At 42.1% G+C, this 21,649-nt stretch overlaps 12 protein-coding genes across 12 annotated transcripts; 7 read left to right on the top strand and 5 right to left on the bottom strand.

Annotated features, from left to right (window-relative positions):
• Positions 1-415: 415 nt before the first annotated feature.
• LOC108086395 (U1 small nuclear ribonucleoprotein C) lies at positions 416-1,199 on the bottom strand. The gene has a single exon (XM_017183297.1). It carries the CDS (start codon positions 1,184-1,186, stop codon positions 422-424), a length of 765 nt encoding a protein of 254 aa, XP_017038786.1. The 5' UTR covers positions 1,187-1,199; the 3' UTR covers positions 416-421.
• A 742-nt stretch (positions 1,200-1,941) lies between these two features.
• LOC108086392 lies at positions 1,942-2,491 on the bottom strand. The gene has a single exon (XM_017183294.2). The coding sequence runs from the start codon at positions 2,409-2,411 to the stop codon at positions 2,064-2,066; it is 348 nt and encodes a 115-aa protein (XP_017038783.1). The 5' UTR covers positions 2,412-2,491; the 3' UTR covers positions 1,942-2,063.
• Positions 2,492-4,229: 1,738 nt separating this feature from the next.
• Positions 4,230-4,644, bottom strand: LOC108086393 (glycine-rich cell wall structural protein). The gene has a single exon (XM_017183295.1). The coding sequence runs from the start codon at positions 4,636-4,638 to the stop codon at positions 4,294-4,296; it is 345 nt and encodes a 114-aa protein (XP_017038784.1). The 5' UTR covers positions 4,639-4,644; the 3' UTR covers positions 4,230-4,293.
• A 1,848-nt stretch (positions 4,645-6,492) lies between these two features.
• On the top strand, positions 6,493-7,230 carry LOC108086379 (prisilkin-39). The gene has a single exon (XM_017183281.2). It carries the CDS (start codon positions 6,499-6,501, stop codon positions 7,228-7,230), a length of 732 nt encoding a protein of 243 aa, XP_017038770.2. The 5' UTR covers positions 6,493-6,498.
• A 558-nt stretch (positions 7,231-7,788) lies between these two features.
• Positions 7,789-8,168, top strand: LOC108086383 (protein suex-1). The gene has a single exon (XM_017183284.2). It carries the CDS (start codon positions 7,793-7,795, stop codon positions 8,096-8,098), a length of 306 nt encoding a protein of 101 aa, XP_017038773.1. The 5' UTR covers positions 7,789-7,792; the 3' UTR covers positions 8,099-8,168.
• Positions 8,169-8,456: 288 nt separating this feature from the next.
• Positions 8,457-8,839, top strand: LOC108086384 (glycine-rich cell wall structural protein-like). The gene has a single exon (XM_017183286.2). It carries the CDS (start codon positions 8,514-8,516, stop codon positions 8,769-8,771), a length of 258 nt encoding a protein of 85 aa, XP_017038775.1. The 5' UTR covers positions 8,457-8,513; the 3' UTR covers positions 8,772-8,839.
• A 1,480-nt stretch (positions 8,840-10,319) lies between these two features.
• On the top strand, positions 10,320-10,860 carry LOC108086477 (glycine-rich RNA-binding protein 2). Its single transcript, XM_017183404.2, has one exon. It carries the CDS (start codon positions 10,397-10,399, stop codon positions 10,721-10,723), a length of 327 nt encoding a protein of 108 aa, XP_017038893.1. The 5' UTR covers positions 10,320-10,396; the 3' UTR covers positions 10,724-10,860.
• Positions 10,861-10,887: 27 nt separating this feature from the next.
• Positions 10,888-12,694, top strand: LOC108086475 (odorant receptor 47a). The gene is made up of 4 exons (XM_017183402.2): positions 10,888-11,555; positions 11,619-11,808; positions 11,863-12,478; positions 12,635-12,694. Exons 1-4 carry the CDS (start codon positions 11,255-11,257, stop codon positions 12,683-12,685), a joined length of 1,158 nt encoding a protein of 385 aa, XP_017038891.1. The 5' UTR covers positions 10,888-11,254; the 3' UTR covers positions 12,686-12,694.
• Positions 12,695-12,766: 72 nt separating this feature from the next.
• Positions 12,767-14,572, bottom strand: LOC108086476 (cuticle protein CP14.6). Its single transcript, XM_017183403.1, has 4 exons — positions 14,535-14,572; positions 13,883-14,061; positions 13,400-13,475; positions 12,767-13,317 (listed from the first exon to the last, which is right to left on the bottom strand). The coding sequence occupies exons 2-4, from the start codon at positions 14,056-14,058 to the stop codon at positions 13,162-13,164; spliced, it is 408 nt and encodes a 135-aa protein (XP_017038892.1). The 5' UTR covers positions 14,059-14,061; positions 14,535-14,572; the 3' UTR covers positions 12,767-13,161.
• A 1,922-nt stretch (positions 14,573-16,494) lies between these two features.
• Positions 16,495-17,332, top strand: LOC108086394. The gene has a single exon (XM_017183296.2). The coding sequence runs from the start codon at positions 16,569-16,571 to the stop codon at positions 17,259-17,261; it is 693 nt and encodes a 230-aa protein (XP_017038785.1). The 5' UTR covers positions 16,495-16,568; the 3' UTR covers positions 17,262-17,332.
• A 582-nt stretch (positions 17,333-17,914) lies between these two features.
• On the top strand, positions 17,915-20,195 carry LOC108086389 (mitochondrial sodium/calcium exchanger protein). Its single transcript, XM_017183291.1, has 7 exons — positions 17,915-18,195; positions 18,249-18,652; positions 18,711-19,064; positions 19,116-19,234; positions 19,484-19,718; positions 19,782-19,849; positions 19,902-20,195. Exons 1-7 carry the CDS (start codon positions 17,963-17,965, stop codon positions 20,100-20,102), a joined length of 1,614 nt encoding a protein of 537 aa, XP_017038780.1. The 5' UTR covers positions 17,915-17,962; the 3' UTR covers positions 20,103-20,195.
• Positions 20,196-20,629: 434 nt separating this feature from the next.
• Positions 20,630-21,521, bottom strand: LOC108086397 (endocuticle structural protein SgAbd-6). Its single transcript, XM_017183299.1, has 2 exons — positions 21,455-21,521; positions 20,630-21,157 (listed from the first exon to the last, which is right to left on the bottom strand). Exons 1-2 carry the CDS (start codon positions 21,464-21,466, stop codon positions 20,774-20,776), a joined length of 396 nt encoding a protein of 131 aa, XP_017038788.1. The 5' UTR covers positions 21,467-21,521; the 3' UTR covers positions 20,630-20,773.
• Positions 21,522-21,649: the final 128 nt, after the last annotated feature.

Below are 21,649 nucleotides of genomic sequence, written 5' to 3'. Positions count from 1 at the left end.
TAAATCAAAGTTGGAAAAGGTATCTTTATCTATAAGGAGATATCGATAGAATGGAAAAGGTTCAATGGCTCCGCGGGTGAAAACAATTTTGCTCTTTTCACTTTTAAAACTTGTCCCCTTTTTCCCGTTTGCTAAATTACCAACCTTGTACTTGACACCTGCTGCTTAATTAGCGCCTAAAAAGAGGTTACTCCTCAGGTGATATATGATATTTTTAACTGAAGAACGGCTACGGATATTTGTGAGTCATCTAAAACGGACAGGGAAAAAATCCATCTCTATTTATCTGAAAACTAGTAATAATTTCGGTTTAAGCTCTGAATAAAATAATTAAAAACGTTTCTTTGTGTTTAAATGTTCTTGTATTTTGCAAAATAAATAAAATAAATTAGCTTATTGAGTATTGAGTTGCGGAACCCATTCAGAAGTTGGGTGCATAGGTTTGCATGGTCATGCGCTCCAGAAAACCACCGGGTGGTGGATACAATCCCTGCATGTTGACTTGAGAAGCAGGATACAGTCCCGAGTTGGGTCCACCGAATCCCTGGGGGGATGGATATAATCCCGGAGCGGGCACTGGATATCCCTGAGGTGCTGGATAAAGTCCGGAGCTGCCACCATTCACTCCCTGTACATTGGCCATGTTAACTATGTTGTTCAGCGACTGGAAGTTGTCCACCGCAGGATTGGGCACAAATCCGTTGGGCAGCTGGGGATTGGGATACATCGGGATTGGGTTTCCATACATGGGTGGCACACCGGGATATCCAAAGGGATTGAAGCCGGGAAGAGATCCTCCCAAGTTGGGATCCGGATACGAAGGAAAGTTGTTGGCAATGTTGGTCTGCACGCCGGGGATTCCATTTAATCCGGGTGGGGGTGTAATTCCAGGATAAATCAGACCAGGATAGTTGGGATACCTCACCAACTGGCCACCGACGGAGTTCAGAGCCATCTGGTTCATCGGCATTCCCATGGCCATGGTCATGCCTTGAGAAGCCGTCGCTGGAGTCACATTGGCCACCATCTTGATATCCGCATCCGTTGAGGCGGCGGGTTTGAGTTGCCGCTCCTTTCGCACATGGTTATCCTGATCCAGTTCCCGATCCAGTGGATTGGCTCCAGCTGTGCCCAGGATCAGAAGGGCGAGGAGCAGGACAGCTTTCTTTGCAACAAACTTGTTCATTTCGGTAGCAAAATCTGAAGGCGACTGTTTGCTTCCGGCTCTCCGAAATCGCCTTTTATGCCGAGGCCGATGGTGAAAACTTTCTTTTGCAATTATCCGCCTTGGTTTTTCGTTTAAAGTGATGCCTTTTTTTTATGTTTTTATGGCGGCAAAAGTCGAACACAGCGGCCCACTGAGCGCCCCGTCTTCGGTTTTGTAATCTCTTTATAAACAATTCACACTTTTAGCCTAATGCCCAAGGCAAATAAGGTGCGAAATGTCTCAGCGCACGGAGTTCGCCTTGCAGAAAATCGTTGCTCACCAAATGAGTCGTCGAGTGGGGTTTATATTTAACTCAGATCTGAGGGGCGATGCGGGGGCGTACTGTCTAAATAAGAAATTAAGAGTCTGGGAACTCGGTTTCGGCCACTGCCCAAAAGTATACTAAAAAATGTTCTACTGAACAAATTAAAATTGTATTTCGATGTACAAGTATAATAATTATCTGTACTATCAGTTAATTTTTTGTCAGATTTTTTAAAATTTTTATGATACAACTCCTTTTCAAATTTCCAAAAAATTGGTTTGCTCAAAATTGACCAAATAGCACTAATTTTATGTCCACAACATTTTTAATTTTAATCAGATTTTCAATATGTATTTGTATTTCATCGACCCTTGGGTCGATTTGTTTCCAATTTTTTATGCAAAAATAAGCAATTATTAAATGACCAGGCTTGTTAAATAATTAAGACATTTTTTATATTTTCAATTATAAATTTATTTAATTTGTGTTTAATAAATAATAACAATATTCTTTGTACAACTTCTTAATCTAGACCTGTTCTTTTCCCTAACTTTGTGGATTGTTTAGATTTGGATTAACCAGTTAAGTGACTTATTTGCCAAAGCTGTCGGTGTAGGCAGCCCTCCTGGCATCCGCACGAGCCTGGCGAACATACAAAGGATCATCGGCGAGGTAATGTGGGGCATAGTCATCGGCATCGTAGGATCTGCGGTTGGAGCCCTTTCCATATTTTCCATAGACTTCGCTCTTGGGATAGCAGATGAAGTAGTCGCCTTGATAGTAATCCGCACTGGCTCGCTTTTGGCGAACTGGCTCTCCTGTAATATCCGTGGCCGAAACGAATCCTGGATCGCTGATTTGTTGGCTAACAGGAGCTGCTTTGATCAGGCTCAAACTGAAGATCATAGAGATCACAACGAAGGATACGATGCACTTCATGTTTATCAGGTATTTAAGTATTTTTGGTTTCAAGTTAAGGTTTTTTTTTTTAGCTGGATTGGTATGTCCACTGCTATTGGAGTTCCTTGGGGTTCTGTGCCCTAACTGCCGTCTGCCGTTGGCTTTTATAGCCGCGAATCTTCCCCGATACGCGCTAATTGTTATGACAGACCCAAGCGCCCAGTCAGTCAGCCAGTGAATTCCAGTGGTGACAATATTGGGGCACTAATTTGATTTGCCGCGCATCTTTCGATTCAATTAGCAGGGATCGAGCCGCACAACATTTCCGTCAAAGCGATCCAGGCTATTTTTTGCCGGTTTTCCTTTCACGACTCCCCGCTTGTGACGTCATTTGGGGGCTGAACCCCTTTTTGGGGGGAGGCATTTCTTGCGTCTTGCGGTTTTTTGTGTTTTGTTGCGGTAGGCACCGCCGAAATGCGAATGATTCACAAAGGGAGTTGGCCTTGTGTAAGATCACAAAGACCAAAAAATTGCTCATCAATTAGATATTTCTTAGAAGTAGATCTGTGACGTATAAGCTCGAAATTCTTTTTTTTTTACCATAAAAACGGGTCTTAAATGAGGAATCGTAGCATTCGATATCTCTAAAAGTGCTATAAGATTTTCTTTGAGATCTCATTTCTTGGCTTAAATTTAATCTACGGTTTCTTGTATTCTCTAAATTCGTAATATTTTGTATTATATAATTCAAGTTGTGGTTGCCAACCACAACATAAAATTTAAATATAAACTTGGAGACTCTTTCTACGTTTTTATATTTGTGGGATCACTTTGAAGTTAAAAACCACAAGGTTGGGTACCGCAGTGCCAGTCAAGTAAGTCTACAGCGTGATTAAACACTTTGAGCATTTATTTTGGGATATATTTCCAGATATTTTTGAACAGCGAACAATTAAACAGAATAAAAATTCTAAGCTCTAAGTCCCATAAATCATTTTCTTATATAGCCTTTATCGGTTTACTCCAATTGCTAAGCTTTGTCACTACAAAATATTTATTACATTGAATAAATAATGTTCATGAATTGTTATTGTAAATTGCGTGATGTGGGAGGCGCTAATTAATTGCACTCGCGAAAAACTTAGAAATAAACATGAATCATGTTGACAACGTGCCTGTTTCTAAGGAAATGAATTCCACAATCGAGATGGAAAATATTTGAGTTTGCTAATTGAATGTCGTGAATCATAAGATCGCCAGTATCAAACAAACATTATCTGGAGTTCATCTCCGCTGGTGAAATGATGTGCCAGGAACTTGGAGGTAAATTTCCACTAATAAAGGTTTTTCGGGAGTGCATCAAAGCAAAACCACAAAAACCCTGTCCCAACACCAGATGTCTGGATATAAAAAATTGGTCGAACTAGCTTTTTATTGACTCGTCAATTAGTGTATGGCTCAAAACAGGTTACATTATTCAAAATTTCGCGACTCCTTTAAGTAATTTCGCAAACGTTGGCAAATCTTGCTTGAAAAGGCAAAAACAAAAACAAACCAATATAAACAAAACAACAACAAACTTTATAAAAAAAATATTAACATCCAATATAAACAAAACCACATCAATTAACCAATTATTATAGTTTATTGGTTTAGAACTAGCGGAATCTTTGGCTCGGAAGATTTATGAATTGTGGAAAAAATAGAACTCCCAACGTGTTTGGATCGCATTCATTGATTAGCGTTCGGAGACCGGTTCCATTTTTTACGTAGTATTTGCGACTAAGTGCGTAAGCGAATTGCCACGCCCCTTACACCAAATAACCCCCCAATTATCGACCGAAATAAACAGAAATGTTTTTGTTTTCGTTTCGACTTTAATCTATTTTCGGCTTAATCAAATTCGAACGTATTACAATTATTAGCGTCCCCAGCCTGAACTGACTGAAGCCGAAGCCGAAGCTGATGCCGCGGCAGATGCACCGCCTCCTCCGTAGCCACCGCCTGGATATCCGCCGTAGCCTCCGCCCGGATAGCCGTATCCACCGAATCCACCTGGTCGGAAACCACCGCCTCCACAGCAGCCTCCTCCTCCAAATCGTCTGCCAAAGCCAAAGTGACGAGCAGCCCTAATTCCAGATTCCTCATCGATTCCCGGTTGGACTTCGGCATCCTCCAAGGTGACCTTCTGATCCTCCGCAGGATGACCGCTGGTCAGCGCTAGAATCGCCACGAAGACGAGAGCAAACACCAGATATTGTTTCATAATGGACACTCAAACACTTTCTAATATCAAAACAACTTGGCTTCTAACTTTTATAGCCAAATAAGACGGGGAGGTCCCCTTTGAAGAGCAAGTGCTTTGGAGCTCCATCATCCAGAGCTCTGCCATCCAAGTATCATTAGTTACCCGTAAGGCAATTATCAATTGATGCTGATGATTTCACAAAAACTTGAGGTCAACGGAAATCCCAGACGCGTCAGGTGCTGAACCCAAAAGACCCCCTAAATTCTCACACATGTTAGAAAAAACTGAAACAATGTAAAAAGTTCATTGGAAAAAAATCAGTATCAAGAATTATAAATTTTGATCGTTAGGTGTTTATAAATTTTTTTGTTTATATTATTTTTTTTGCCAATGTCCATCTACAATACTTCACAAATTCATAATTCCCTCAGGAACATACTGATAATTTATTCATATTTAGCTTAAATTAGTTTTCTGAATTTTGTAAACAACTTTCATTATTACTTTTTTTGTGTACCAATAGTTCTGTTGGCATCAGACCTTTTGGACCAGCCCCCAAGTTGGGGATTCACTTCTCCTACGGTTGAACGCAGACCAGTTAACAAATATTAAGTGATCACTGACCCAATCTGAGATTTATTTTGCGCAGTTAATTAAATGCATTTTATGGGGGATCGAGTTAACTTTTTTAGCTAAGATTGGTGTCTGATTTGTGGATCAGGGGAAACACATATGTGGATATTCGTGAATATTAACAGGTTCAATAAGAAAAAGTAAAACCAGTTTATTGACCAGTATTAAAGTCATTTCAAAAAGGCGAGGATGATGAGAAAAATAATCGTAAAAAATATAAACAAAACAAATCGTATATCACAACGAAGGACTAAACCGGTTTGGAGGTGTAAAAAAAGTACTTAAGGAGTGCCCATAATTAGGTATTAGTGGTATAGCTTTAGTAGTAAACAGTAGTAAAGTTAACGACTTACTAACCAAGGGTTGAATTTATTATCTTAAGGGTAGGTTTTATGAGCTGATTAAATTATATTAAAAAACCAACATATTTTAAAGGTTTTTAACTATATACAAATATTATATAAACCAAGACACGAGTGTATTAATTGCCTAATCGGGTTGACTAATTGGCAGATGTCTAGCCAGACTTAATCGAATTAAAAGGCAAAGATTTCCACGTCTGGCGAAACGCCGATCAATTAGTGTCAGTATTATAATTCGATTGGGTCCAGAAAGCCCTGGAAACACGAAATGGGGAATCTCAACTCTTATATTTCACCTGTAGTATAAGATGACTCAGAATCGCTATTGCGAATTTTTTAATAGAATGCATCTTCTCAGGGGTGAATAGATTTCCAGCCCGCTAATTAACTTTGCTATTGACAAACTTTATTATTATAGCCGGCAAATATAGCAGAAACGCCCCCGGGTTGTTGGCTTTTTCGAGTGAATGAAACAACAAGCCAAAATCGAAAAAGATACACATAAAAAAACCTGCGGAAGTGAGCGATCGAGTTAACGGTGTGAAACAGATTTCTGACTTATTTGGCCAACTTTCGGCAAGGTCAATGTCGGGTGTGTGCCAAAATGATTCGTCTGCAGACTGGGCCAAAACGAGACGATCGCGAACTGGGCGTGAAAGCAGCGTGGTGGCAACAGGTTGATGACGTTCTGGCCAAAAACTTGCAAAGTTCCGCTCGACCTGCGATCATTTTTTAAAGGTGCCGAAGGTCTTCTGCTATTGTTTCTTTTTTTTTGGCAAACACATTTGGAAATTTTTTTAAGAACTCTGTGGTATTAATATTATTGGGTTTTTTTCGGTCTGTCTTCAGTTGTTAATCTGCATTCGACGGTTTCGGTTACGGAATGATTTTACCCGCGCGCTTGGCTCTGCTGAGCCTTCTTTTTTTGGTGGTCCATGGACAGAGGAGTAGGTCCAAAACGGATCGTCCGCAGGGCAGGACTCTGGGATTATTAACGCCTCTGTTGCTGGGAGGTGGAGGTCCCCTCTTTGATGTTCCCCTGGCTGCAGGACCACCCATTCGTCCAGGAGGATCATCTTCTGCTGGCACCCAATCGGACCCTTCGGATTCTGGATACGGATACGGTGGTGGTTATCCTAGTTATGGATATAGACCATATAGTTACGGATACCGACCCAACTATGGATATGGTTACAACTATGGATATCCGGGCTATGGTTATGGTTATGCGCAGAACTACTACAGACCCAGTTACTACAACTACGGATACCAAAGACCACCGCCTTACTACGGTTACAGGCCAAATTACAGTTCCGTTGGAGTTGGATCCTCCTCCGGTTATCCTTCATCAGGAAGTTATGGAAGTGCAGCTACGAGTTCTCCTGCTTTTAGTCCCTCAACTTCGGCAGCTTCAACTGGAGCAGTTTCGGGATCTGGAGCTGGTAATCCCCAGCTTTCCACCGCCCAACAGGCCCAGTTAGCTGGTCTTTTGGGCCAGGCTCTTGGAAGTAGTCTACGCCCCCTGCTCGCAAATGGGGGCGGGGCAGCTGGAGCTTCAGGAGCGGGTGGAAATTCCCAAGCGCTGAGCGGTTTACTTAGTTTGCTAACCGGGTAGATCAGTCAGTATTATAATTCTTTATATTCAGAACTAATAATGTTAAGTTGCCGATGCATCAATAAGGTTTTTATTATGACGAATTTGTTGTTTTTATGGCCGTAAATATTTTAACTATTAATTAAAAAACTTGTTTTGTAATTGTATGAACTAATTAATATAGGCAATTTATATGTTTAGTCCAAGTTTTTTAAATGTTGTTATGCGTACTTCAAAGCCATGTTAAATGTTTGAAATAAATGTTTTTTATTTGTTAAAAGGGTTATTTCTCATCTGCATAATGCAATTGATTTGATAGGTGGAACTTGTTTCTGGTTGCTCTTTATAACCATTAAACTAATTTATGCTTATTGGTTTTACCTTACTAAGCCATGTAAATTGCTTTGCCTTAATTTAATGTTATTTGTGAAAAAAACTATTTGTTTACTGATGGTCTTACAGGTTTTTCTATGCAACTTGCAAATACGTTTCAATTAGTGGGTGAAGAACTGCATTTGGAGGGTATAAAATGTGAAAATGAAGATGAGTTGAGCCTCAGTTCTTGCGAAGACTGTAAGTCAAGATGTCGAAGCTAGTATTTCTGATGGCCTTTGTGGTTCTTTACGGTGTGGTTTCGGCTTATCCAGCCAACGAGGATGCGGTTCCTGCTATCACTCTAGAGGATGTCGTGGATTTGGGTGCCCAGGAAGCCAAGGAGGGCGAAAGGACAGCTCGCTGGTTATGGGGAGGATGGGGAGGATGGGGAGGAGGCTGGAATAGAGGATGGGGAGGTGGCTGGAATGGAGGATGGAACGACGACTGGAATGGAGGATGGAACAACGGATGGAGAATTTCCTATCGACCTTGGAGAAGCAGCTATTGGTGGTGAATACACCAAAACAGTCGCTTCCAAAATAACAACATCAACTCTCAAAATAAACAACAGCCAACTTTAAAAACTTTTGTTCAAGTTCTTTTAAAGCTCTAAAATTCAAATTGAAGCGCAATTAGGTTAACAAAAAATCCAAAGCTGCCAAGAGCTTTTTAATAGCCAAGTCAAAAAACAAAAGCCATCGCGGTTGTTTACGTTTTCGGATTTCATGGAAACGATTAAATTTACCCACCATAAACAAGATCATTCAGAATAGCAAAAAATATAACAGGACTGTCATTAGATTCAATGGATTGCTGGCCGAATAAAAGAGCGCGTCTTTGGCTTTCGAATCCACAGTTGCACAAAGCAAAGAACCAAGCTCAAGCTAAACAATCTATCTACCAAGAATTCTACCCGAAGTATCTACAAGATGCGTCTGATCCTGCTGTCCATCGTTGGCCTTTTGTGCCTGGTCTGTGCATTCGCCTCGGAGGATAATGGCGCCAATCTGGAGGATCTGCTGGGCGTGGCTCATCACGGAGGACTCCACACTGAAGGGGGATCGAGGCAAACTCGCGGTTATGGACATGGCAATTATGGACGCGGCGGTGGTGGACATGGTCACGGTGGACATGGTTATGGTGGATATGGTGGGCATCACGGAGGCGGCGGACACTATGGTCGTTAGACTCCATAAATAATAATATACTTCCGTTGACAATCCTACTTTCTGTAAAATAAAAAGGTTTTCGAAAACATTATTCAAATTATTTCTATATTGGATGGGAGTTTAAGTTTACAAAATTTAATAATAGTAAAGCAAGAATTCCAAGAAAGTATACCCAATAAATGAATTTGAAAATATGACTTAGGTTTTATATTAACATACACTATATTCCTTTACTCTTTGCAAAATAGACCAACAGAAAATTTGGTCTTCATTTTTTCAAAATTATCGTAAAATGATTAAAAGTGTTTGTACCTTTTGTAAGAGTATTTAAATGACAAGCCCTCTTCCAGTCATTAACACTCCAAAAGAAGAGCTTTGATTTCCGAAAAACTTTTTCAGCTGCAGAACAAAATATTTAAATTTGGTGGAACCCAAGTTTATCCACAAAATTCATCCACATATAACTCAGCAGTGGGCGTGTTTTTGTTTTTGCTTTGATGCGCTCGACCAAATTAAGCAAATCAGTTAAATTATTTTTTATTTCGATTGACAGAATATTAAACAGCGGTTGGGTTATTTCGAGGGGAACCTGATTTGTGAGCTTAGGTTCAATGGCTTGCACTCGTAAATCCCCTGTTGTTTACTTTTTAAAGTCTAGATCAAACACGTCGATCTTGACATTCATTAAACAATTGGGAGCTTATTTGCATATGAATCCTTGTGAATATATGTGATAATTGCGATTATTGTAAGCCCATTAGATAAAGTATTTTTTAAACAGGTATTCGATCTTATATAATGGAGGCGCCCAAGAGATAGATTTTCATTTCACAAATAACTAGGCTGTAAACACGTCAGATTTAAATCATTTCTAGGTTTTACTACATGTTAATAGGCGGTAACTGGCACATGTCAATTTATCAGAAGGGATTAATTCTGAATGCTAAGCTCATTTATCATAAATATTAAATATTAACTATTAACTATTAAATAAATTTGCAACTAGTTACGGTTTAGATAACAAGTTGATAGTATCATAGGTCTATTTCTGACTTTGATGATCAAATGGTTTTTATGGAGCATCGGATTGACGCTTATCTGCCAGATGCAGTCCAAAAAAAGCCAATAAAACAAAACAGGTCCCAATTGTTGACAGGCTGCAAGCCTCAAGTCGAGTGATCTATGCATGAAACCACTTAGGAGCAGCATCCCGACAACTTTCGCAAATGAGACATTTAAATTTTAAATGATTCAGTAATGACAGTCAAAAAAAAAAAAATGACCAAAAAAAAAGAACCAGCAGGCAGACAAAATAACAAAGAGTGTAATAATTGTGTGGTGAAATATAACGATGCAAAGCAGAAACCCGGTCAAAAAAGCCCCTAAACAATCGCACCTCAACCAGGTGTGTATATAGTATGTGGTTGACTAAGAATACATGGACGTACGAGGAGAGGGGACTTTTGGGGGGAGGTAGGGGGTAATCAGTAGAGAGAAGCCAGCTTATTGATGCGTATGAGAACAGGAACGTCGAGTGCGCAGCTCGTCCAATATAAGGCCCGCCGTCTAAGCCAAAAGTCATCAGTTGCACTCAAGACTTAACCAGCAATCAATCGAATCGAATAGAACGACCGGCTAGCAAGATGCGTCTAACAATTTTCGCCTTGATTGGCATCCTGTGCCTGGCCTGCGCCTACGCTTTGGATGATGCCACCGCCAACAACAACGAGCAGTTGATCGGACTCCTCGACGTCGCCGACCAGGGAGCCAACCACGCCAACGATGGAGCACGAGAGGCTCGCCAGTGGGGCGGCGGATGGGGTCACCGTGGTGGCGGATGGGGTGGACGCGGCGGATGGGGAGGCGGCGGATGGGGTGGACGCGGCGGCGGATGGGGAGGACGAGGCGGATGGGGTGGCGGCGGATGGGGCGGCAGACACGGAGGATGGGGCGGCGGTTGGGGCCGATAAGGCTGTACAACTGTCATCCCCTCGAGCTGACATCGCTGACCACGCCTCCGGCCAAAGCCCACCAATTGCTCCACGTCGCAGGATCTCCACCCACTTTGGAGGTCGAGGCGTTAATAAAGAACATTGAAGCATTATAATTTGATTCTCATTTCGTATGCCTGAAGAGGTGTCAAACGGAAATGGCTTTTAGGCCTGTTATTATGGCCTTTCAGGGGGTATCACAATCCAAACGTTGATTTTGCAACTACTTTTCGAATAATGAACCTATCAGATAATTTATCAAACTTGCTTTAGAAAATTTTTGAGTTTATAGATGTTTCAAAATACATTCCAAAATTTGAAAAGAAAGAAAAAAATATAATGTACATTAAAGCAATCAAAAGTTATCAAAGTACCAAAGGGTATTTAACAGTCGCGACTCATTAGTCATCTTGTATTGTTAATAGGCATGTCCTTGCTCAATGGAAAAGTTTAAAACGCTTGGTCCAAGCTGACTTTGCTTAGTGTGAGACCAAATCAAACCTAGTCGACATGGATTCCTTTCTGCAAGTTCAGAAGAGCACCATCGCCTTGCTGGGATTCGATCTGTTCAGTGAAAATCGGGAGATGTGGAAGCGACCCTATCGAGCCATCAACGTATTCGGAATAGCAGCTATTTTTCCCTTCATCCTGGCAGCTGTGCTCCACAATTGGAAGCATGTGATGCTGCTGGCCGATGCCATGGTGGCTCTATTGATTACCATTCTGGGACTCTTCAAGTTCAGCATGATTCTCTACTTGCGCAAGGATTTCAAGCGACTGATTGACAAGTTTCGCTTGCTGATGAAAGATGGTAGGTTTTGAATTGCTTACTCATAAATTCATTGCTTTATAAATTTATTTTAAATATTTATAGAGGCGGGCCAGGGTGCGGAATATGCAGAAATCCTTGATGCAGCTAACAAACAGGATCAACGTATGTGTACTCTGTTCAGGATTTGTTTTTTTCTCGCCTGGTTGTTGAATAGTGTTTTGCCTTTTGTGAGAATGGGTCTTGGTTATTGGCTAGCAGGACATGCTGAACCAGAATTGCCTTTTCCCTGTCTGTGAGTAATAAAAAAATACTCTTATAAAATCTTTTTTAATGATTAATTCCCCAGTTTTCCCTGGGACATTCACATCCTTCGGAATTACGCAATGAGCTTCACTTGGAGTGCCTTTGCTTCGACTGGTGTGGTTTTGCCTGCTGTCAGTTTGGATACTATTTTCTGCTCCTTCACCAGCAATCTGTGTGCCTTCTTCAAGATTGCCCAGTACAAGGTGGTTCGATTTCGAGGCGGAAGTCTTAAGGAATCCCAGGCCACTTTGAACAAGGTCTTCGCTTTATATCAAACAAGTTTGGATATGTGCAGCGATCTGAATCTGTGCTACCAACCCATCATTTGTGCCCAGTTCTTCATTTCCTCACTGCAACTCTGCATGTTGGGCTATCTATTTTCTATAACCTTTGCCCAAACGGAGGGCGTGTACTACGCCTCTTTTATAGCCACCATTATCATTCAGGCCTACATCTACTGTTATTGCGGGGAGAATCTGAAGACGGAGAGTGCCAGTTTCGAGTGGGCCATCTACGACAGTCCTTGGCACGAAAGTTTGGGAGCTGGTGGAGCCTCCACTTCGATCTGTCGATCCCTGCTGATCAGCATGATGCGAGCCCATCGGGGATTTCGCATCACTGGGTACTTTTTCGAGGCCAACATGGAGGCATTCTCATCGGTAGGTTTTGAATAGCAATAAGATGCATTCATTTGATCTGATTTTCTCAGTTTGATTAAGGGAATTTACTATTACTAATCGGCTCGTTTACATAATAACTATAACACCTGAAAAACCAGTTACACAAAATAGACTTTCTTATTATTTCCATTTCAGATTGTCCGCACGGCCATGTCCTACATAACAATGTTGAGATCCTTCTCCTAAAAAGATAAACTTTTCAGCGCATCCTACAATATTCTGTTGATATTCTTCTACCAAAACGGATTTACCCTACAACACATCGAATAGATTTTTGTGCAATTTTTGTTTTATTGCGGAGCATGCGTTGCGGTACGACATTTAACAATCGGATTTAAATATTTTACAAATGTTTATCTCACACACAGTTTGTTAAGCACTAAGTAGAATGTCGATTGTAGAGTGTAGAATGTAGATTAGAGTTGGAATTGGCTGTAGAAATGCACAGGTGAAGCACGAAGATGAAGAGGTTTTTTTGGGGGAAAGGAGTTTGAATGGAAATGATTGTGGGTGGGATGAAGGACCTTCAACGAGCAGCTGCTCTCTCTCTCTCTCCTGTCTCTGGTTCACTTTTGGTCAGGTTAACACTGACCCGCAACGAATTGATTGCCAACTTGAGCATAACGATGAAGAATTAAAACACGAATTCGGTCCGATCTGGATTACTTGAAGAATCTTCCGGGAGCGCCGGCGGCACGAACTGGAGGTGGAGTGGGTATGTGGGCACCTTCGGCGCGGTATCCGTTCTCATCAGCGATGTAGGTGATGGTGTAGACCACGCCATCGGGTCCAGTGTACGAGTACGAGCCTTGCATTACCTGTAGATCAGCGGAATATGGTATTAGTTACTCCGCAAAGTCTACTTCAATATGGGGAGAATGCCCCCGAAAGCACACTAACCTGAGCCTCAATCTGACTTCCTGGGTTCTTCAAGTAGCCAGCCTCATCTGCGCGAATTCCGTTGCTCGTCTCGTAGCTACAAAGTAAACATAAAAACGGTTTAGGGATTATATACAGTTTAAGTAGTCAAACATGAATTTAGAAAATATTATTGCAATGCTTTGTTGGTTTTGCGCAGTCTAAAAAATTTCAATTACGAAATACATAATACGGATTTATTGTCCATTCTGCTCTTTAAGGAAATGTTATAAATTCAATTTTATATGATGTCCTACTTCAAAGCTATGTTATCTTTAATCAAATCCTTTTACTTAATGTTATAAGCCGTTAGTGCTAAAACCGATGATCATATTGGTCATACAACTTTCTTGTTTTCATCACAATTGGATTCGATTTTCAAAAATGACTTAAATTATGAAGTTATATTTTCAAAGTGGTGACAATGCTATAAATATGTCTGGATTTTTGAAATCGTAATCTTACTTGTACTGATAGGAGCCATCGGGATTGAGGTCGAAGTTCTGCTTGAGTATTACTGCATTCGCGTCGAAGGAGTTGCCGCGGGGCGGGGGAAGTCCGCGTTGTGGCTGCGCCTGAATGAAACTGAGGCAGCAGAGGGCCAAAACGAGGGCTACGAAGGAGGCGTGGCTGAGCGTCATGACCTTTTGTGGGCGAAAAAGAAGAGGGGGAAAGGCGCGAGGGTGAACGGGTTGGCAAATAGAGTCATATTTTGCAGATGAGGTGCGGTGTTCAGTGTTTGGTGTTCAGTGTGCAGTGTTTAGTGTCTAAAGCTTAGTGTTGCTGCCCGATTGAGTTGCCGGCGGCTTTGTGTTTGAATGTCAAACTCGTTGCTTGGCAATTAGCATCTGATATACTCCGATTGGCTTTTTGCGATTTGAAAGTTCTTCGAAATGATGATGGTTATGATGATGAAGGTCGTGGGAAAAATATCCATATGAAAAGCTAAGGATCCTGGTTGGCCCAAAAAAGCTGGATGCTCCATGGGCTTTAAAAGGTTATTATAATATCCTCTGAGCAGGATAATGTCCACTTTGGTTTCTTTTTATTTAAGTTGTATTTTGTGATCCTGTTTTTTAAGGATCCACCACCGCAACTTCTAACAATTGAAACTCACTTCGGATTCGCGACTTGATAGCGGTAACTGCGCTGGGAGGCTCGTCAAAAGTGCTTTGACTGGGCTGCAGTTGCCACAAACGTTTTTATACCAAAATCGCATTCACCGCCGCTGGAAGCAGAGCAGAATCAGCCGGCAGAAGCAGCGGCAGCAGCAGAAGCAGAAGCAGCGCCAGCATCCGCAACCCGATGCAGTGCAGCAGTCCAGATTCGTTGGCCAGAAGGGCGAGAGAAGCGGGTTTCGATGCGAAACAAACAGTGTTTGTCTGCCTGACAGCATCAGCCTTAGCATCAGCATCAGCCTCAGAATCGGAAGAGCTGCCGTCGCTGCGGCAGTGTACCACGTAGCGTATGCGCAACGAGTTTCAAATGCAAATGGGCGTTGCGCATACGCCGCGTATGCAGCATTCAGCTTACAGCTTTCGGCTTACAGATCCGCGGCGTTGTAATTTATGTGAATTAGCAATGCGAACTTCATTTGATTAGTGCCCCCGCTGGATGCTCGGCTGGCTGCAATAATTCGTTAAGTCAAATATTAATTAAAAGATTACAGATGTTGCAATTGGATTCGATTTTGATGAATTGGCCATTTGGCCACATGGCTGCCAATGGTTATTGGAATCTTCATCGACTGACATTTGAATGGGCCTCGGGATAAGGCGTAGCCAACTTGTCCAATTCAATGCATCGTTAAAGAGCATCATTTGTCTTTGTTTTCACCTCGCCAACAGCCTGCCCTTTTTGGCCAATTTCGCTGACCAGGTCGCCGAGCCACTCCCTCGACTGCACCAGTTACCCGCTCTTATTGCCGCCTTTTGCCGGCCGGCTAAAGGCAATTTTTTTCACGGATTAAACTTTAAACTTTTGCCAGCGTGTAGGAAATGTCAGTTGCAATTCATAAAAATTACGGCAACAACTGCTGCCCAAAAAAAATTCAACCAACTTTGCAGATGATCACGAACATGATGAACATCGCCCGAGATTTTTGGCCAACTGCCGCAGCCCCTTCATTTCTCCTTTTATTTTTTTTTTTTTTTTGGTTTTCTGGTACGTTTTCCATGTTACTTGGCCAATTTCGCGGTTGCCCGCGTTTTGCTTTGGCCTTCGCGCTGCTTTTCGAAAATTGTGCTGCTGGCTGAGAGAGGAAGAGCTGGCTTCGCTGGCTTACTGCATTTTTCACATTTGGCATACAATTTGCGGCCCATTGCGATTGGCTTACTCACTCCTCCTCGATGATGGTTTGTGTGTTTTTGTTTTTTTTAACACAATCACGGTGGGCTGACAGTTTCCCGTGTGATGATGATGACTGATGGCTGATGTATCGCGTGCGATTCGAACCCGAATCCGAATCCGATATATAGACTCGTTTTAAGTGCACATCAAGTGTATCTTAATTTATGCCCCTTTGTCTGGCGGAGTGGCGTGTGGATTACTATGGAGCACTATGCTAATCGGGTGCAGTTTCCTAAACATTGGCAATCAATCAGTGGTACAGAGAGGTATTTGGGCACTTCGACTGATGGACTGCCTTCCAGCGAATGCGAAACAAGTTTATGACGTGGTTTGTGGATCGCAATGATCAACCTGCTGAGGCGGGAATTTCAGCGATTGCTGGAATATTCGGATCGATCTCGTTACAGTGACTCCTTTTTGGCCTTATCACTTGACCTCTCGGCGATGGCTCACTCTTTAAACGAGTCGCTGAATCATAAAATATGCAAATCTTGTCCATTGGCTGTGAGTGTTTTATTAAATCACATTCTGCCCGCTTCCATAGAATTTCTTTGGTGTTTTTTCCATTTATTTTTTTTTGTTTAACTTCGTTTTGTTTTGGGTGTATTTTTGTATTTTTTGGTTATGGCGTAATGGGACTGGAAGATGCTAATTCGCGGCTGCTGCGCACATTAAACGCCGGTATATAAAGTGGATGGCAGATGTCGTAAGCCAAGTCGTCCGCCGGTTCTCGCCAAGAAAGCACCTCAAACTCTCTCTCCCAATTTTCTCCCCCAAAAAAAGAAAAGAACTAACCACCGAAATGTTCAAGATTGCCATCTGTTTGCTCGCCCTGGCCAGTGGTTCCTTGGCCGCCAGTATTGGCCAGGTCGACAGCACCACCGAGAAGCGCGAAATCATTCCCGTGCTGAAGTTCGAGACGGACAAGCAGCCCGACGGATCCTTCCACTTCAGCTACGAGGGCGGCGACCAGTCCTTCCGCCAGGAGAAGGGCGTGGTCGAGAACGCCGGCACCGACGACGAGGCCTTGGAGGTCTCCGGATCCTATCGCTACATCGATGCTGATGGCAACACTGTTGAGGTGACCTACACCGCTGGAAAGAACGGATTCGTGCCCGTGGGCACCATCATTCCCGCCGAGATCACCCAGCTGGCCAAGGCTGCCGCCGATCTGCCCAGGATTTCCGAGGAGGAGGAGCAGAGGTACCGCAAGGCGCGTTCCCAGGATCTGGAGAAGAGTGCCGAGGCTGCTTCTGTTGTGGAGAAGGCTGTGGCTCCCGTGGAGAAGTCAGTTGCTCCCGTGGAGAAGGAGGTGAAGGAGGAGAAGGAGGCTGTGGTGGCCAAGGCATCGACTGTGGTGGAGAAGTCCGAGCCCCTGCCCGCTGAATCCCAGGTGGTGCCCGTCCAGGTGGTCCTCGATTCCGAGGTGAAGGCCGCCATCGAGTCCGAGATTGAGAAGAAGATCGAGTCGGAGACGAAGACGAAGACTGCCTAAGCTTTCCTAGAACTACCACTACTAGACTACCTAAGTATTGTTTAATTTAAAACCGAGTACGATCGATCTAATTTAACTGGCTAGCAATAAAACGATTCCCTATCTGAAATCCGCATCAATGTTGATTTAAGTGGACGACGGCGACAGCAGCTGCATGTGAAATGCGGATTCCGTGCTGCATATAAATACTTATCATAAATTTCGCTATGGTTAGTGCTAATTTAAGCAGAAAGCTGACAACAAGAAATTATCTCACCGACCGACCACAAACTTGCCATGACGATCATGGCTTAGAATTTTATTGGAGAATATGAAAAGATTAACGATTTTTATAATCAAGCGAGGGAGCGATAATGGAAACAAAGCGAATTGAGATGTTTTGTTTGTTAGGAATTCGGGAGGGTAAAAATATATAGATGACTTGGTAAATAAAGCAAAAACATTTTTATGGATTTGCAAAACTGGTCATTATATTTCCTACTCGTAAACAATTAAAAAGGTTCATTAAAATCTTATAATTAAACATCTTACGAATCTGTGTTTTAAAATCTTCTTATTAGAAAGAGTAAATCATAATAATACAGAGCACAACATTTTTACAAAGTTCATCAGACTTAAGTCATTCGAAACTTTAGAAAGTCTAGATTTTTCAATCAGCTCTCATCAAATAGAAGTTAAATAAAATAAATACCAAGCCAAAAATGAATACTGGCACCACCTGCTTCGCGGTCCACACTTTGCCGGAGAGACAGCGATGCAACTTTGTGTTGACCGCTCATGATTGTGTTGCCAATATGAACCTCATCAACTATTTGGGCTGGCATTACTGCATGGAGGAAATCCGAAGCCACTTCAACTCCTTCTGGAGTGTGCTGGGAATGCTCTTGATAACCATTTATGTCTTTTGGATGATGCAGATGGCCGTACATCACTAGTAAGGTTTATTTTAAAACTCATTTAATTTGGTAGTAAGAAATAGTTCCGCAGTTTCTGTCCCACTTTAAAGGTAATAGCAGATGCATTCCGGTTAAATGAGAGCACGGCTGGGGTTACGATTCTGGCCATTGCAAACGGATCTCCGGATTTGTTCACCGCCATTGCATCGAGGCTTGACTCCTCAAGGTTTTCCTTCCTCGCTTGCATGGCGCAAACTATGTTTTTGCACACTTTCGTGGCCGGAATGGTGATACTCACCAGGCCCTTTAGCATGGAGCCCAATTACTACCTCCGGGACTTTGGCTTTCTCTTCTTGAACACGGCCTACATGGACTTCATCCACAAGCGTCCTGATGGAATCACCTGGCTGAAGGCCTTGCCCAGTGGCTTTATCTTCTTGGGTTACGTTGCAGTGGCCCTCATCGATCAACATTTGCTGAAGGCTCGCATTCGACGTGGGTTACCTTTCAGCTAAATAATAGCTTCAATAACCCATTGAAAAATGTATTATAGAATTGGAAAAGAAACAAGATCCTTCCGTTGGTGACGTGCAATTGGGGGAGCTAAAGCCGCAGGACACATTACCTTTAAATCGTTACGTAATCGACAGGACAGCCGATCGTCAAGGTGGACGACATCATCGGGTTTTTCAGCAGTTCTGGGGAACCGTTGGTGAGTTCGACAAGGAGCGCTTCCGACAGGGGACAATACTATTGAAGGTCTACCTGATTGTGAAGCAACCCATCGATATGATATTGAGGATACTCATCCCAGTGGTGGACATGGAAAAACCCCTTTATGGTTGGTCAAAGCTGCTCTTCAGCCTCCAAGTGGTTCTGGTCCCCACCTACACTGCCTACATAATCGGTGAGCTTATCTGATAATATTTGAGTGTATCAACCCTAACATTTTTTTTAGTCCGGGGACATACCATTCTGGGCACTGCCGCCTATATCGTGACTCTCATGATCATGGTGCCTGTGGCACTCATTATATGTTTTCTCACGCGCACCGACACCCCGCCCAGATTCTTTAGGGTAAGTTAAATATAATTTTTGGCACGTAGTCAAATAACTTGTTTGCAAAACAGCAAAAAAGTATAATATTTAAAAATTAGTACAACCGGAAATATAGTACAATTCTCAGATCTCAGATTTCTCATATCTTAAACCTTTTTTGTAAATTTCAAAATGTATTGAAACCATTGTAACATTGTGGAATTAAGCACCTTCTATTTTTTTTTTTGCCAAATTCTAACTAAATCTGTTGCTCAAATTTCCTTACAGTACACATCTGTTATCGGATTTCTGGCCACCGTCTTCCTGATCTACTGTCTTACTTCCGAGGTAAATGCCATGTTTTTCACCTTGGCCACCGTCTTAAAAGTGAGTCAGGAATTTGCTTTGGCGACGGTCATTTGCTGGGCAATGTACAGTAACGATTTGGTGGCCAATATCGCTTTGGCCTACCAGGGATGGCCTCGCATGGCATTCACGGCCACCTTCTCATCACCCGTATTTGGTAATTAAACAAAATATATTTTATAAAGAGCATAAGAACTTCTATAGCCAACTTTCCTTGCAGGAACCTTTGTGGTTCTAGCTTTGCCACTGATTGTAGAGGCGTTTTTAAAGGCTCCCGCTAAAATTAATGTAAGTGACAGTGGAAATTATATCATTAAATTGTAACAAGATCTATAAACAGCCTTCGGAGGGACATTTTGGAGAGACGGCTTGCATTTTCGTGGAGGTTGGATTGTTGTTCTCAATGCTTGCAGCACTCACAAACAACTTCAAGATGCGAAGAGCTTGTGGTTTTCTTCTGGTTTCTTACTATTTATTCTTTTTTGGAGTTCTAGTTCTTCTCGAGAAGGGTGTGATCCATGGCTATGGAGTGGATGGATAGACAACATGTACCTATACAACCAAGTCTATCCCCATCAAATATGCAAATTCTGTAGATGATTTATGCCTCATTAAATGACCAATTTCATTCTTACGTTTTCCTGTTTGTTAAGTCTTAATTTCGTGTGTCTTTGATAAAAGCTAATGAACGATGTTTAGGCGTGTAATGATGTATTGAAGCAGATGTCTCATTCGTAGCTCGAGGCCTCACTGTACCGCCGCAAAGTGGCCAAACGGGTGCTTAATCATTCGGAGTCCCAGACTTTGATTCTGTGCCAAGTTTTACTCGGTTTTCAAGGTTATTTTTTTCGGGTATTTACCATGTGCACAGGGGAAAAAACAATAAAAATGTGCTGGTTGTCGATCCCGCACGATTATGAAACTTTCAAATTAAATTTTAAATGTTTTCTTTTGTCAATATATCATCATGATCTTTCTTTCGTAATGATTTTGTTGCTTTTTCTCATATTTTTTTTCTCTCTGTGTCTCTGCCGGCTAAGTCAACAAAAAAAGTGTGAATTATGCAAATTTCAAATATTAGTACTCAACGATTCGACTATATTTCATCTTTTGGTTTTGTCTTTTATTTTCGTTTGCATAGTTACAGCTTGCTTTTGCTCTCCATCAATCTTATGAATTAACTTTTACGAGATCTCTTCCAGAAAACACATCCTACTGTTCCGACTTCTCCAGGTAGATTGGCTTGGGCAGATCCTTGGCTGCCTCGGCCACAGCGGTGATTTCCGGGTTGATCGAGGATCCGTAGGGCACGAATCCATTCACTCCGGCGGTGTAGAAGACCTCGACTTCCTCGCCAAGATCGTTGACGTACTTGTAGGATCCCTTCACCTCCAGAGCCTCCTTGTCGGTGCCCTTGTCCACCACAACAGCCTCCTCGGAGCGACTGGTTCCATCTGCACTTTCGTATTTGGTGTCATAGCCTCCGTCCGCCTTTTTGTTGACCTCCGACTTCAAAATGGCCACTGGCTCCTTTTCGGGTTCCACGGGAAGCGATTGGCAGCAAATGACCAAAGCGGCCAGGACGAAAAGAGGAAGCTGCAGGAGATCAGGTTTATTAGTTCACAATAAATAAAAAGATTGAGGAAGGTTTCTTTATCACTATTCAATAAACTGAATACAAAATTCCTATATGATCGATAAGAGACACGTGATATTTATCAATCAGGTTTATCTGTTCCACGTGGCATTTAAATATGATTTTCATTAACAAAAAATGTTATATTAAAGTACAATAGTTATTGAATCCTCGAATGTTTTTATCTTTGATTTTTTTTAAAACATATCCTTAAACATTTCATTCACTGCAACTAATCCTTTATTGATTCCACTTACGATCTTGAACATTTTTGGCGATTTGAAGAGCGTAGAAAGCGAGAGTTAAAGCGCGTGTGAACTCAAAGTGGATCGGTCAGTTGGCTTTTATAGCTGCACACACTCCTGGCTCAGTATTCAATATTTCGATCGCATCCCGCTCTTTTCGGCTCTTTCGCTTAAACATGCTAAACATGTTTGCATCCCGTTTTATGT

This window comes from Drosophila ficusphila, unplaced genomic scaffold (assembly GCF_018152265.1).
Source record: "Drosophila ficusphila isolate 14025-0441.05 unplaced genomic scaffold, ASM1815226v1 contig_414, whole genome shotgun sequence".
Lineage (NCBI taxonomy): Eukaryota > Metazoa > Arthropoda > Insecta > Diptera > Drosophilidae > Drosophila > Drosophila ficusphila.
Note: the sequence above shows the minus strand (reverse complement) of the source record. Positions and strands in the feature narration are given on the sequence as shown.

Excerpts from the sequence above, each read along its gene's own strand:
- LOC108086384 (XM_017183286.2), top strand. The coding sequence starts at position 8,514 with ATGCGTCTGATCCTGCTGTCCATCGTTGGCCTTTTGTGCCTGGTCTGT.
- LOC108086395 (XM_017183297.1), bottom strand. The coding sequence starts at position 1,186 with ATGAACAAGTTTGTTGCAAAGAAAGCTGTCCTGCTCCTCGCCCTTCTG.
- LOC108086477 (XM_017183404.2), top strand. The coding sequence starts at position 10,397 with ATGCGTCTAACAATTTTCGCCTTGATTGGCATCCTGTGCCTGGCCTGC.
- LOC108086476 (XM_017183403.1), bottom strand. The coding sequence starts at position 14,058 with ATGACGCTCAGCCACGCCTCCTTCGTAGCCCTCGTTTTGGCCCTCTGC. Across the intron at positions 13,476-13,882 it reads GATGGCTCCTATCAGTACAA|CTACGAGACGAGCAACGGAA; the intron begins GTAAGATTACGA and ends TTTACTTTGTAG. Across the intron at positions 13,318-13,399 it reads GAAGTCAGATTGAGGCTCAG|GTAATGCAAGGCTCGTACTC; the intron begins GTTAGTGTGCTT and ends GCTGATCTACAG.
- LOC108086379 (XM_017183281.2), top strand. The coding sequence starts at position 6,499 with ATGATTTTACCCGCGCGCTTGGCTCTGCTGAGCCTTCTTTTTTTGGTG.
- LOC108086475 (XM_017183402.2), top strand. The coding sequence starts at position 11,255 with ATGGATTCCTTTCTGCAAGTTCAGAAGAGCACCATCGCCTTGCTGGGA. Across the intron at positions 11,556-11,618 it reads TCGCTTGCTGATGAAAGATG|AGGCGGGCCAGGGTGCGGAA; the intron begins GTAGGTTTTGAA and ends AAATATTTATAG. Across the intron at positions 12,479-12,634 it reads ACATGGAGGCATTCTCATCG|ATTGTCCGCACGGCCATGTC; the intron begins GTAGGTTTTGAA and ends TTTCCATTTCAG.
- LOC108086392 (XM_017183294.2), bottom strand. The coding sequence starts at position 2,411 with ATGAAGTGCATCGTATCCTTCGTTGTGATCTCTATGATCTTCAGTTTG.
- LOC108086383 (XM_017183284.2), top strand. The coding sequence starts at position 7,793 with ATGTCGAAGCTAGTATTTCTGATGGCCTTTGTGGTTCTTTACGGTGTG.
- LOC108086389 (XM_017183291.1), top strand. The coding sequence starts at position 17,963 with ATGAATACTGGCACCACCTGCTTCGCGGTCCACACTTTGCCGGAGAGA. Across the intron at positions 18,196-18,248 it reads CAGATGGCCGTACATCACTA|TTTCTGTCCCACTTTAAAGG; the intron begins GTAAGGTTTATT and ends ATAGTTCCGCAG. Across the intron at positions 18,653-18,710 it reads GCTGAAGGCTCGCATTCGAC|AATTGGAAAAGAAACAAGAT; the intron begins GTGGGTTACCTT and ends AATGTATTATAG.
- LOC108086394 (XM_017183296.2), top strand. The coding sequence starts at position 16,569 with ATGTTCAAGATTGCCATCTGTTTGCTCGCCCTGGCCAGTGGTTCCTTG.
- LOC108086393 (XM_017183295.1), bottom strand. The coding sequence starts at position 4,638 with ATGAAACAATATCTGGTGTTTGCTCTCGTCTTCGTGGCGATTCTAGCG.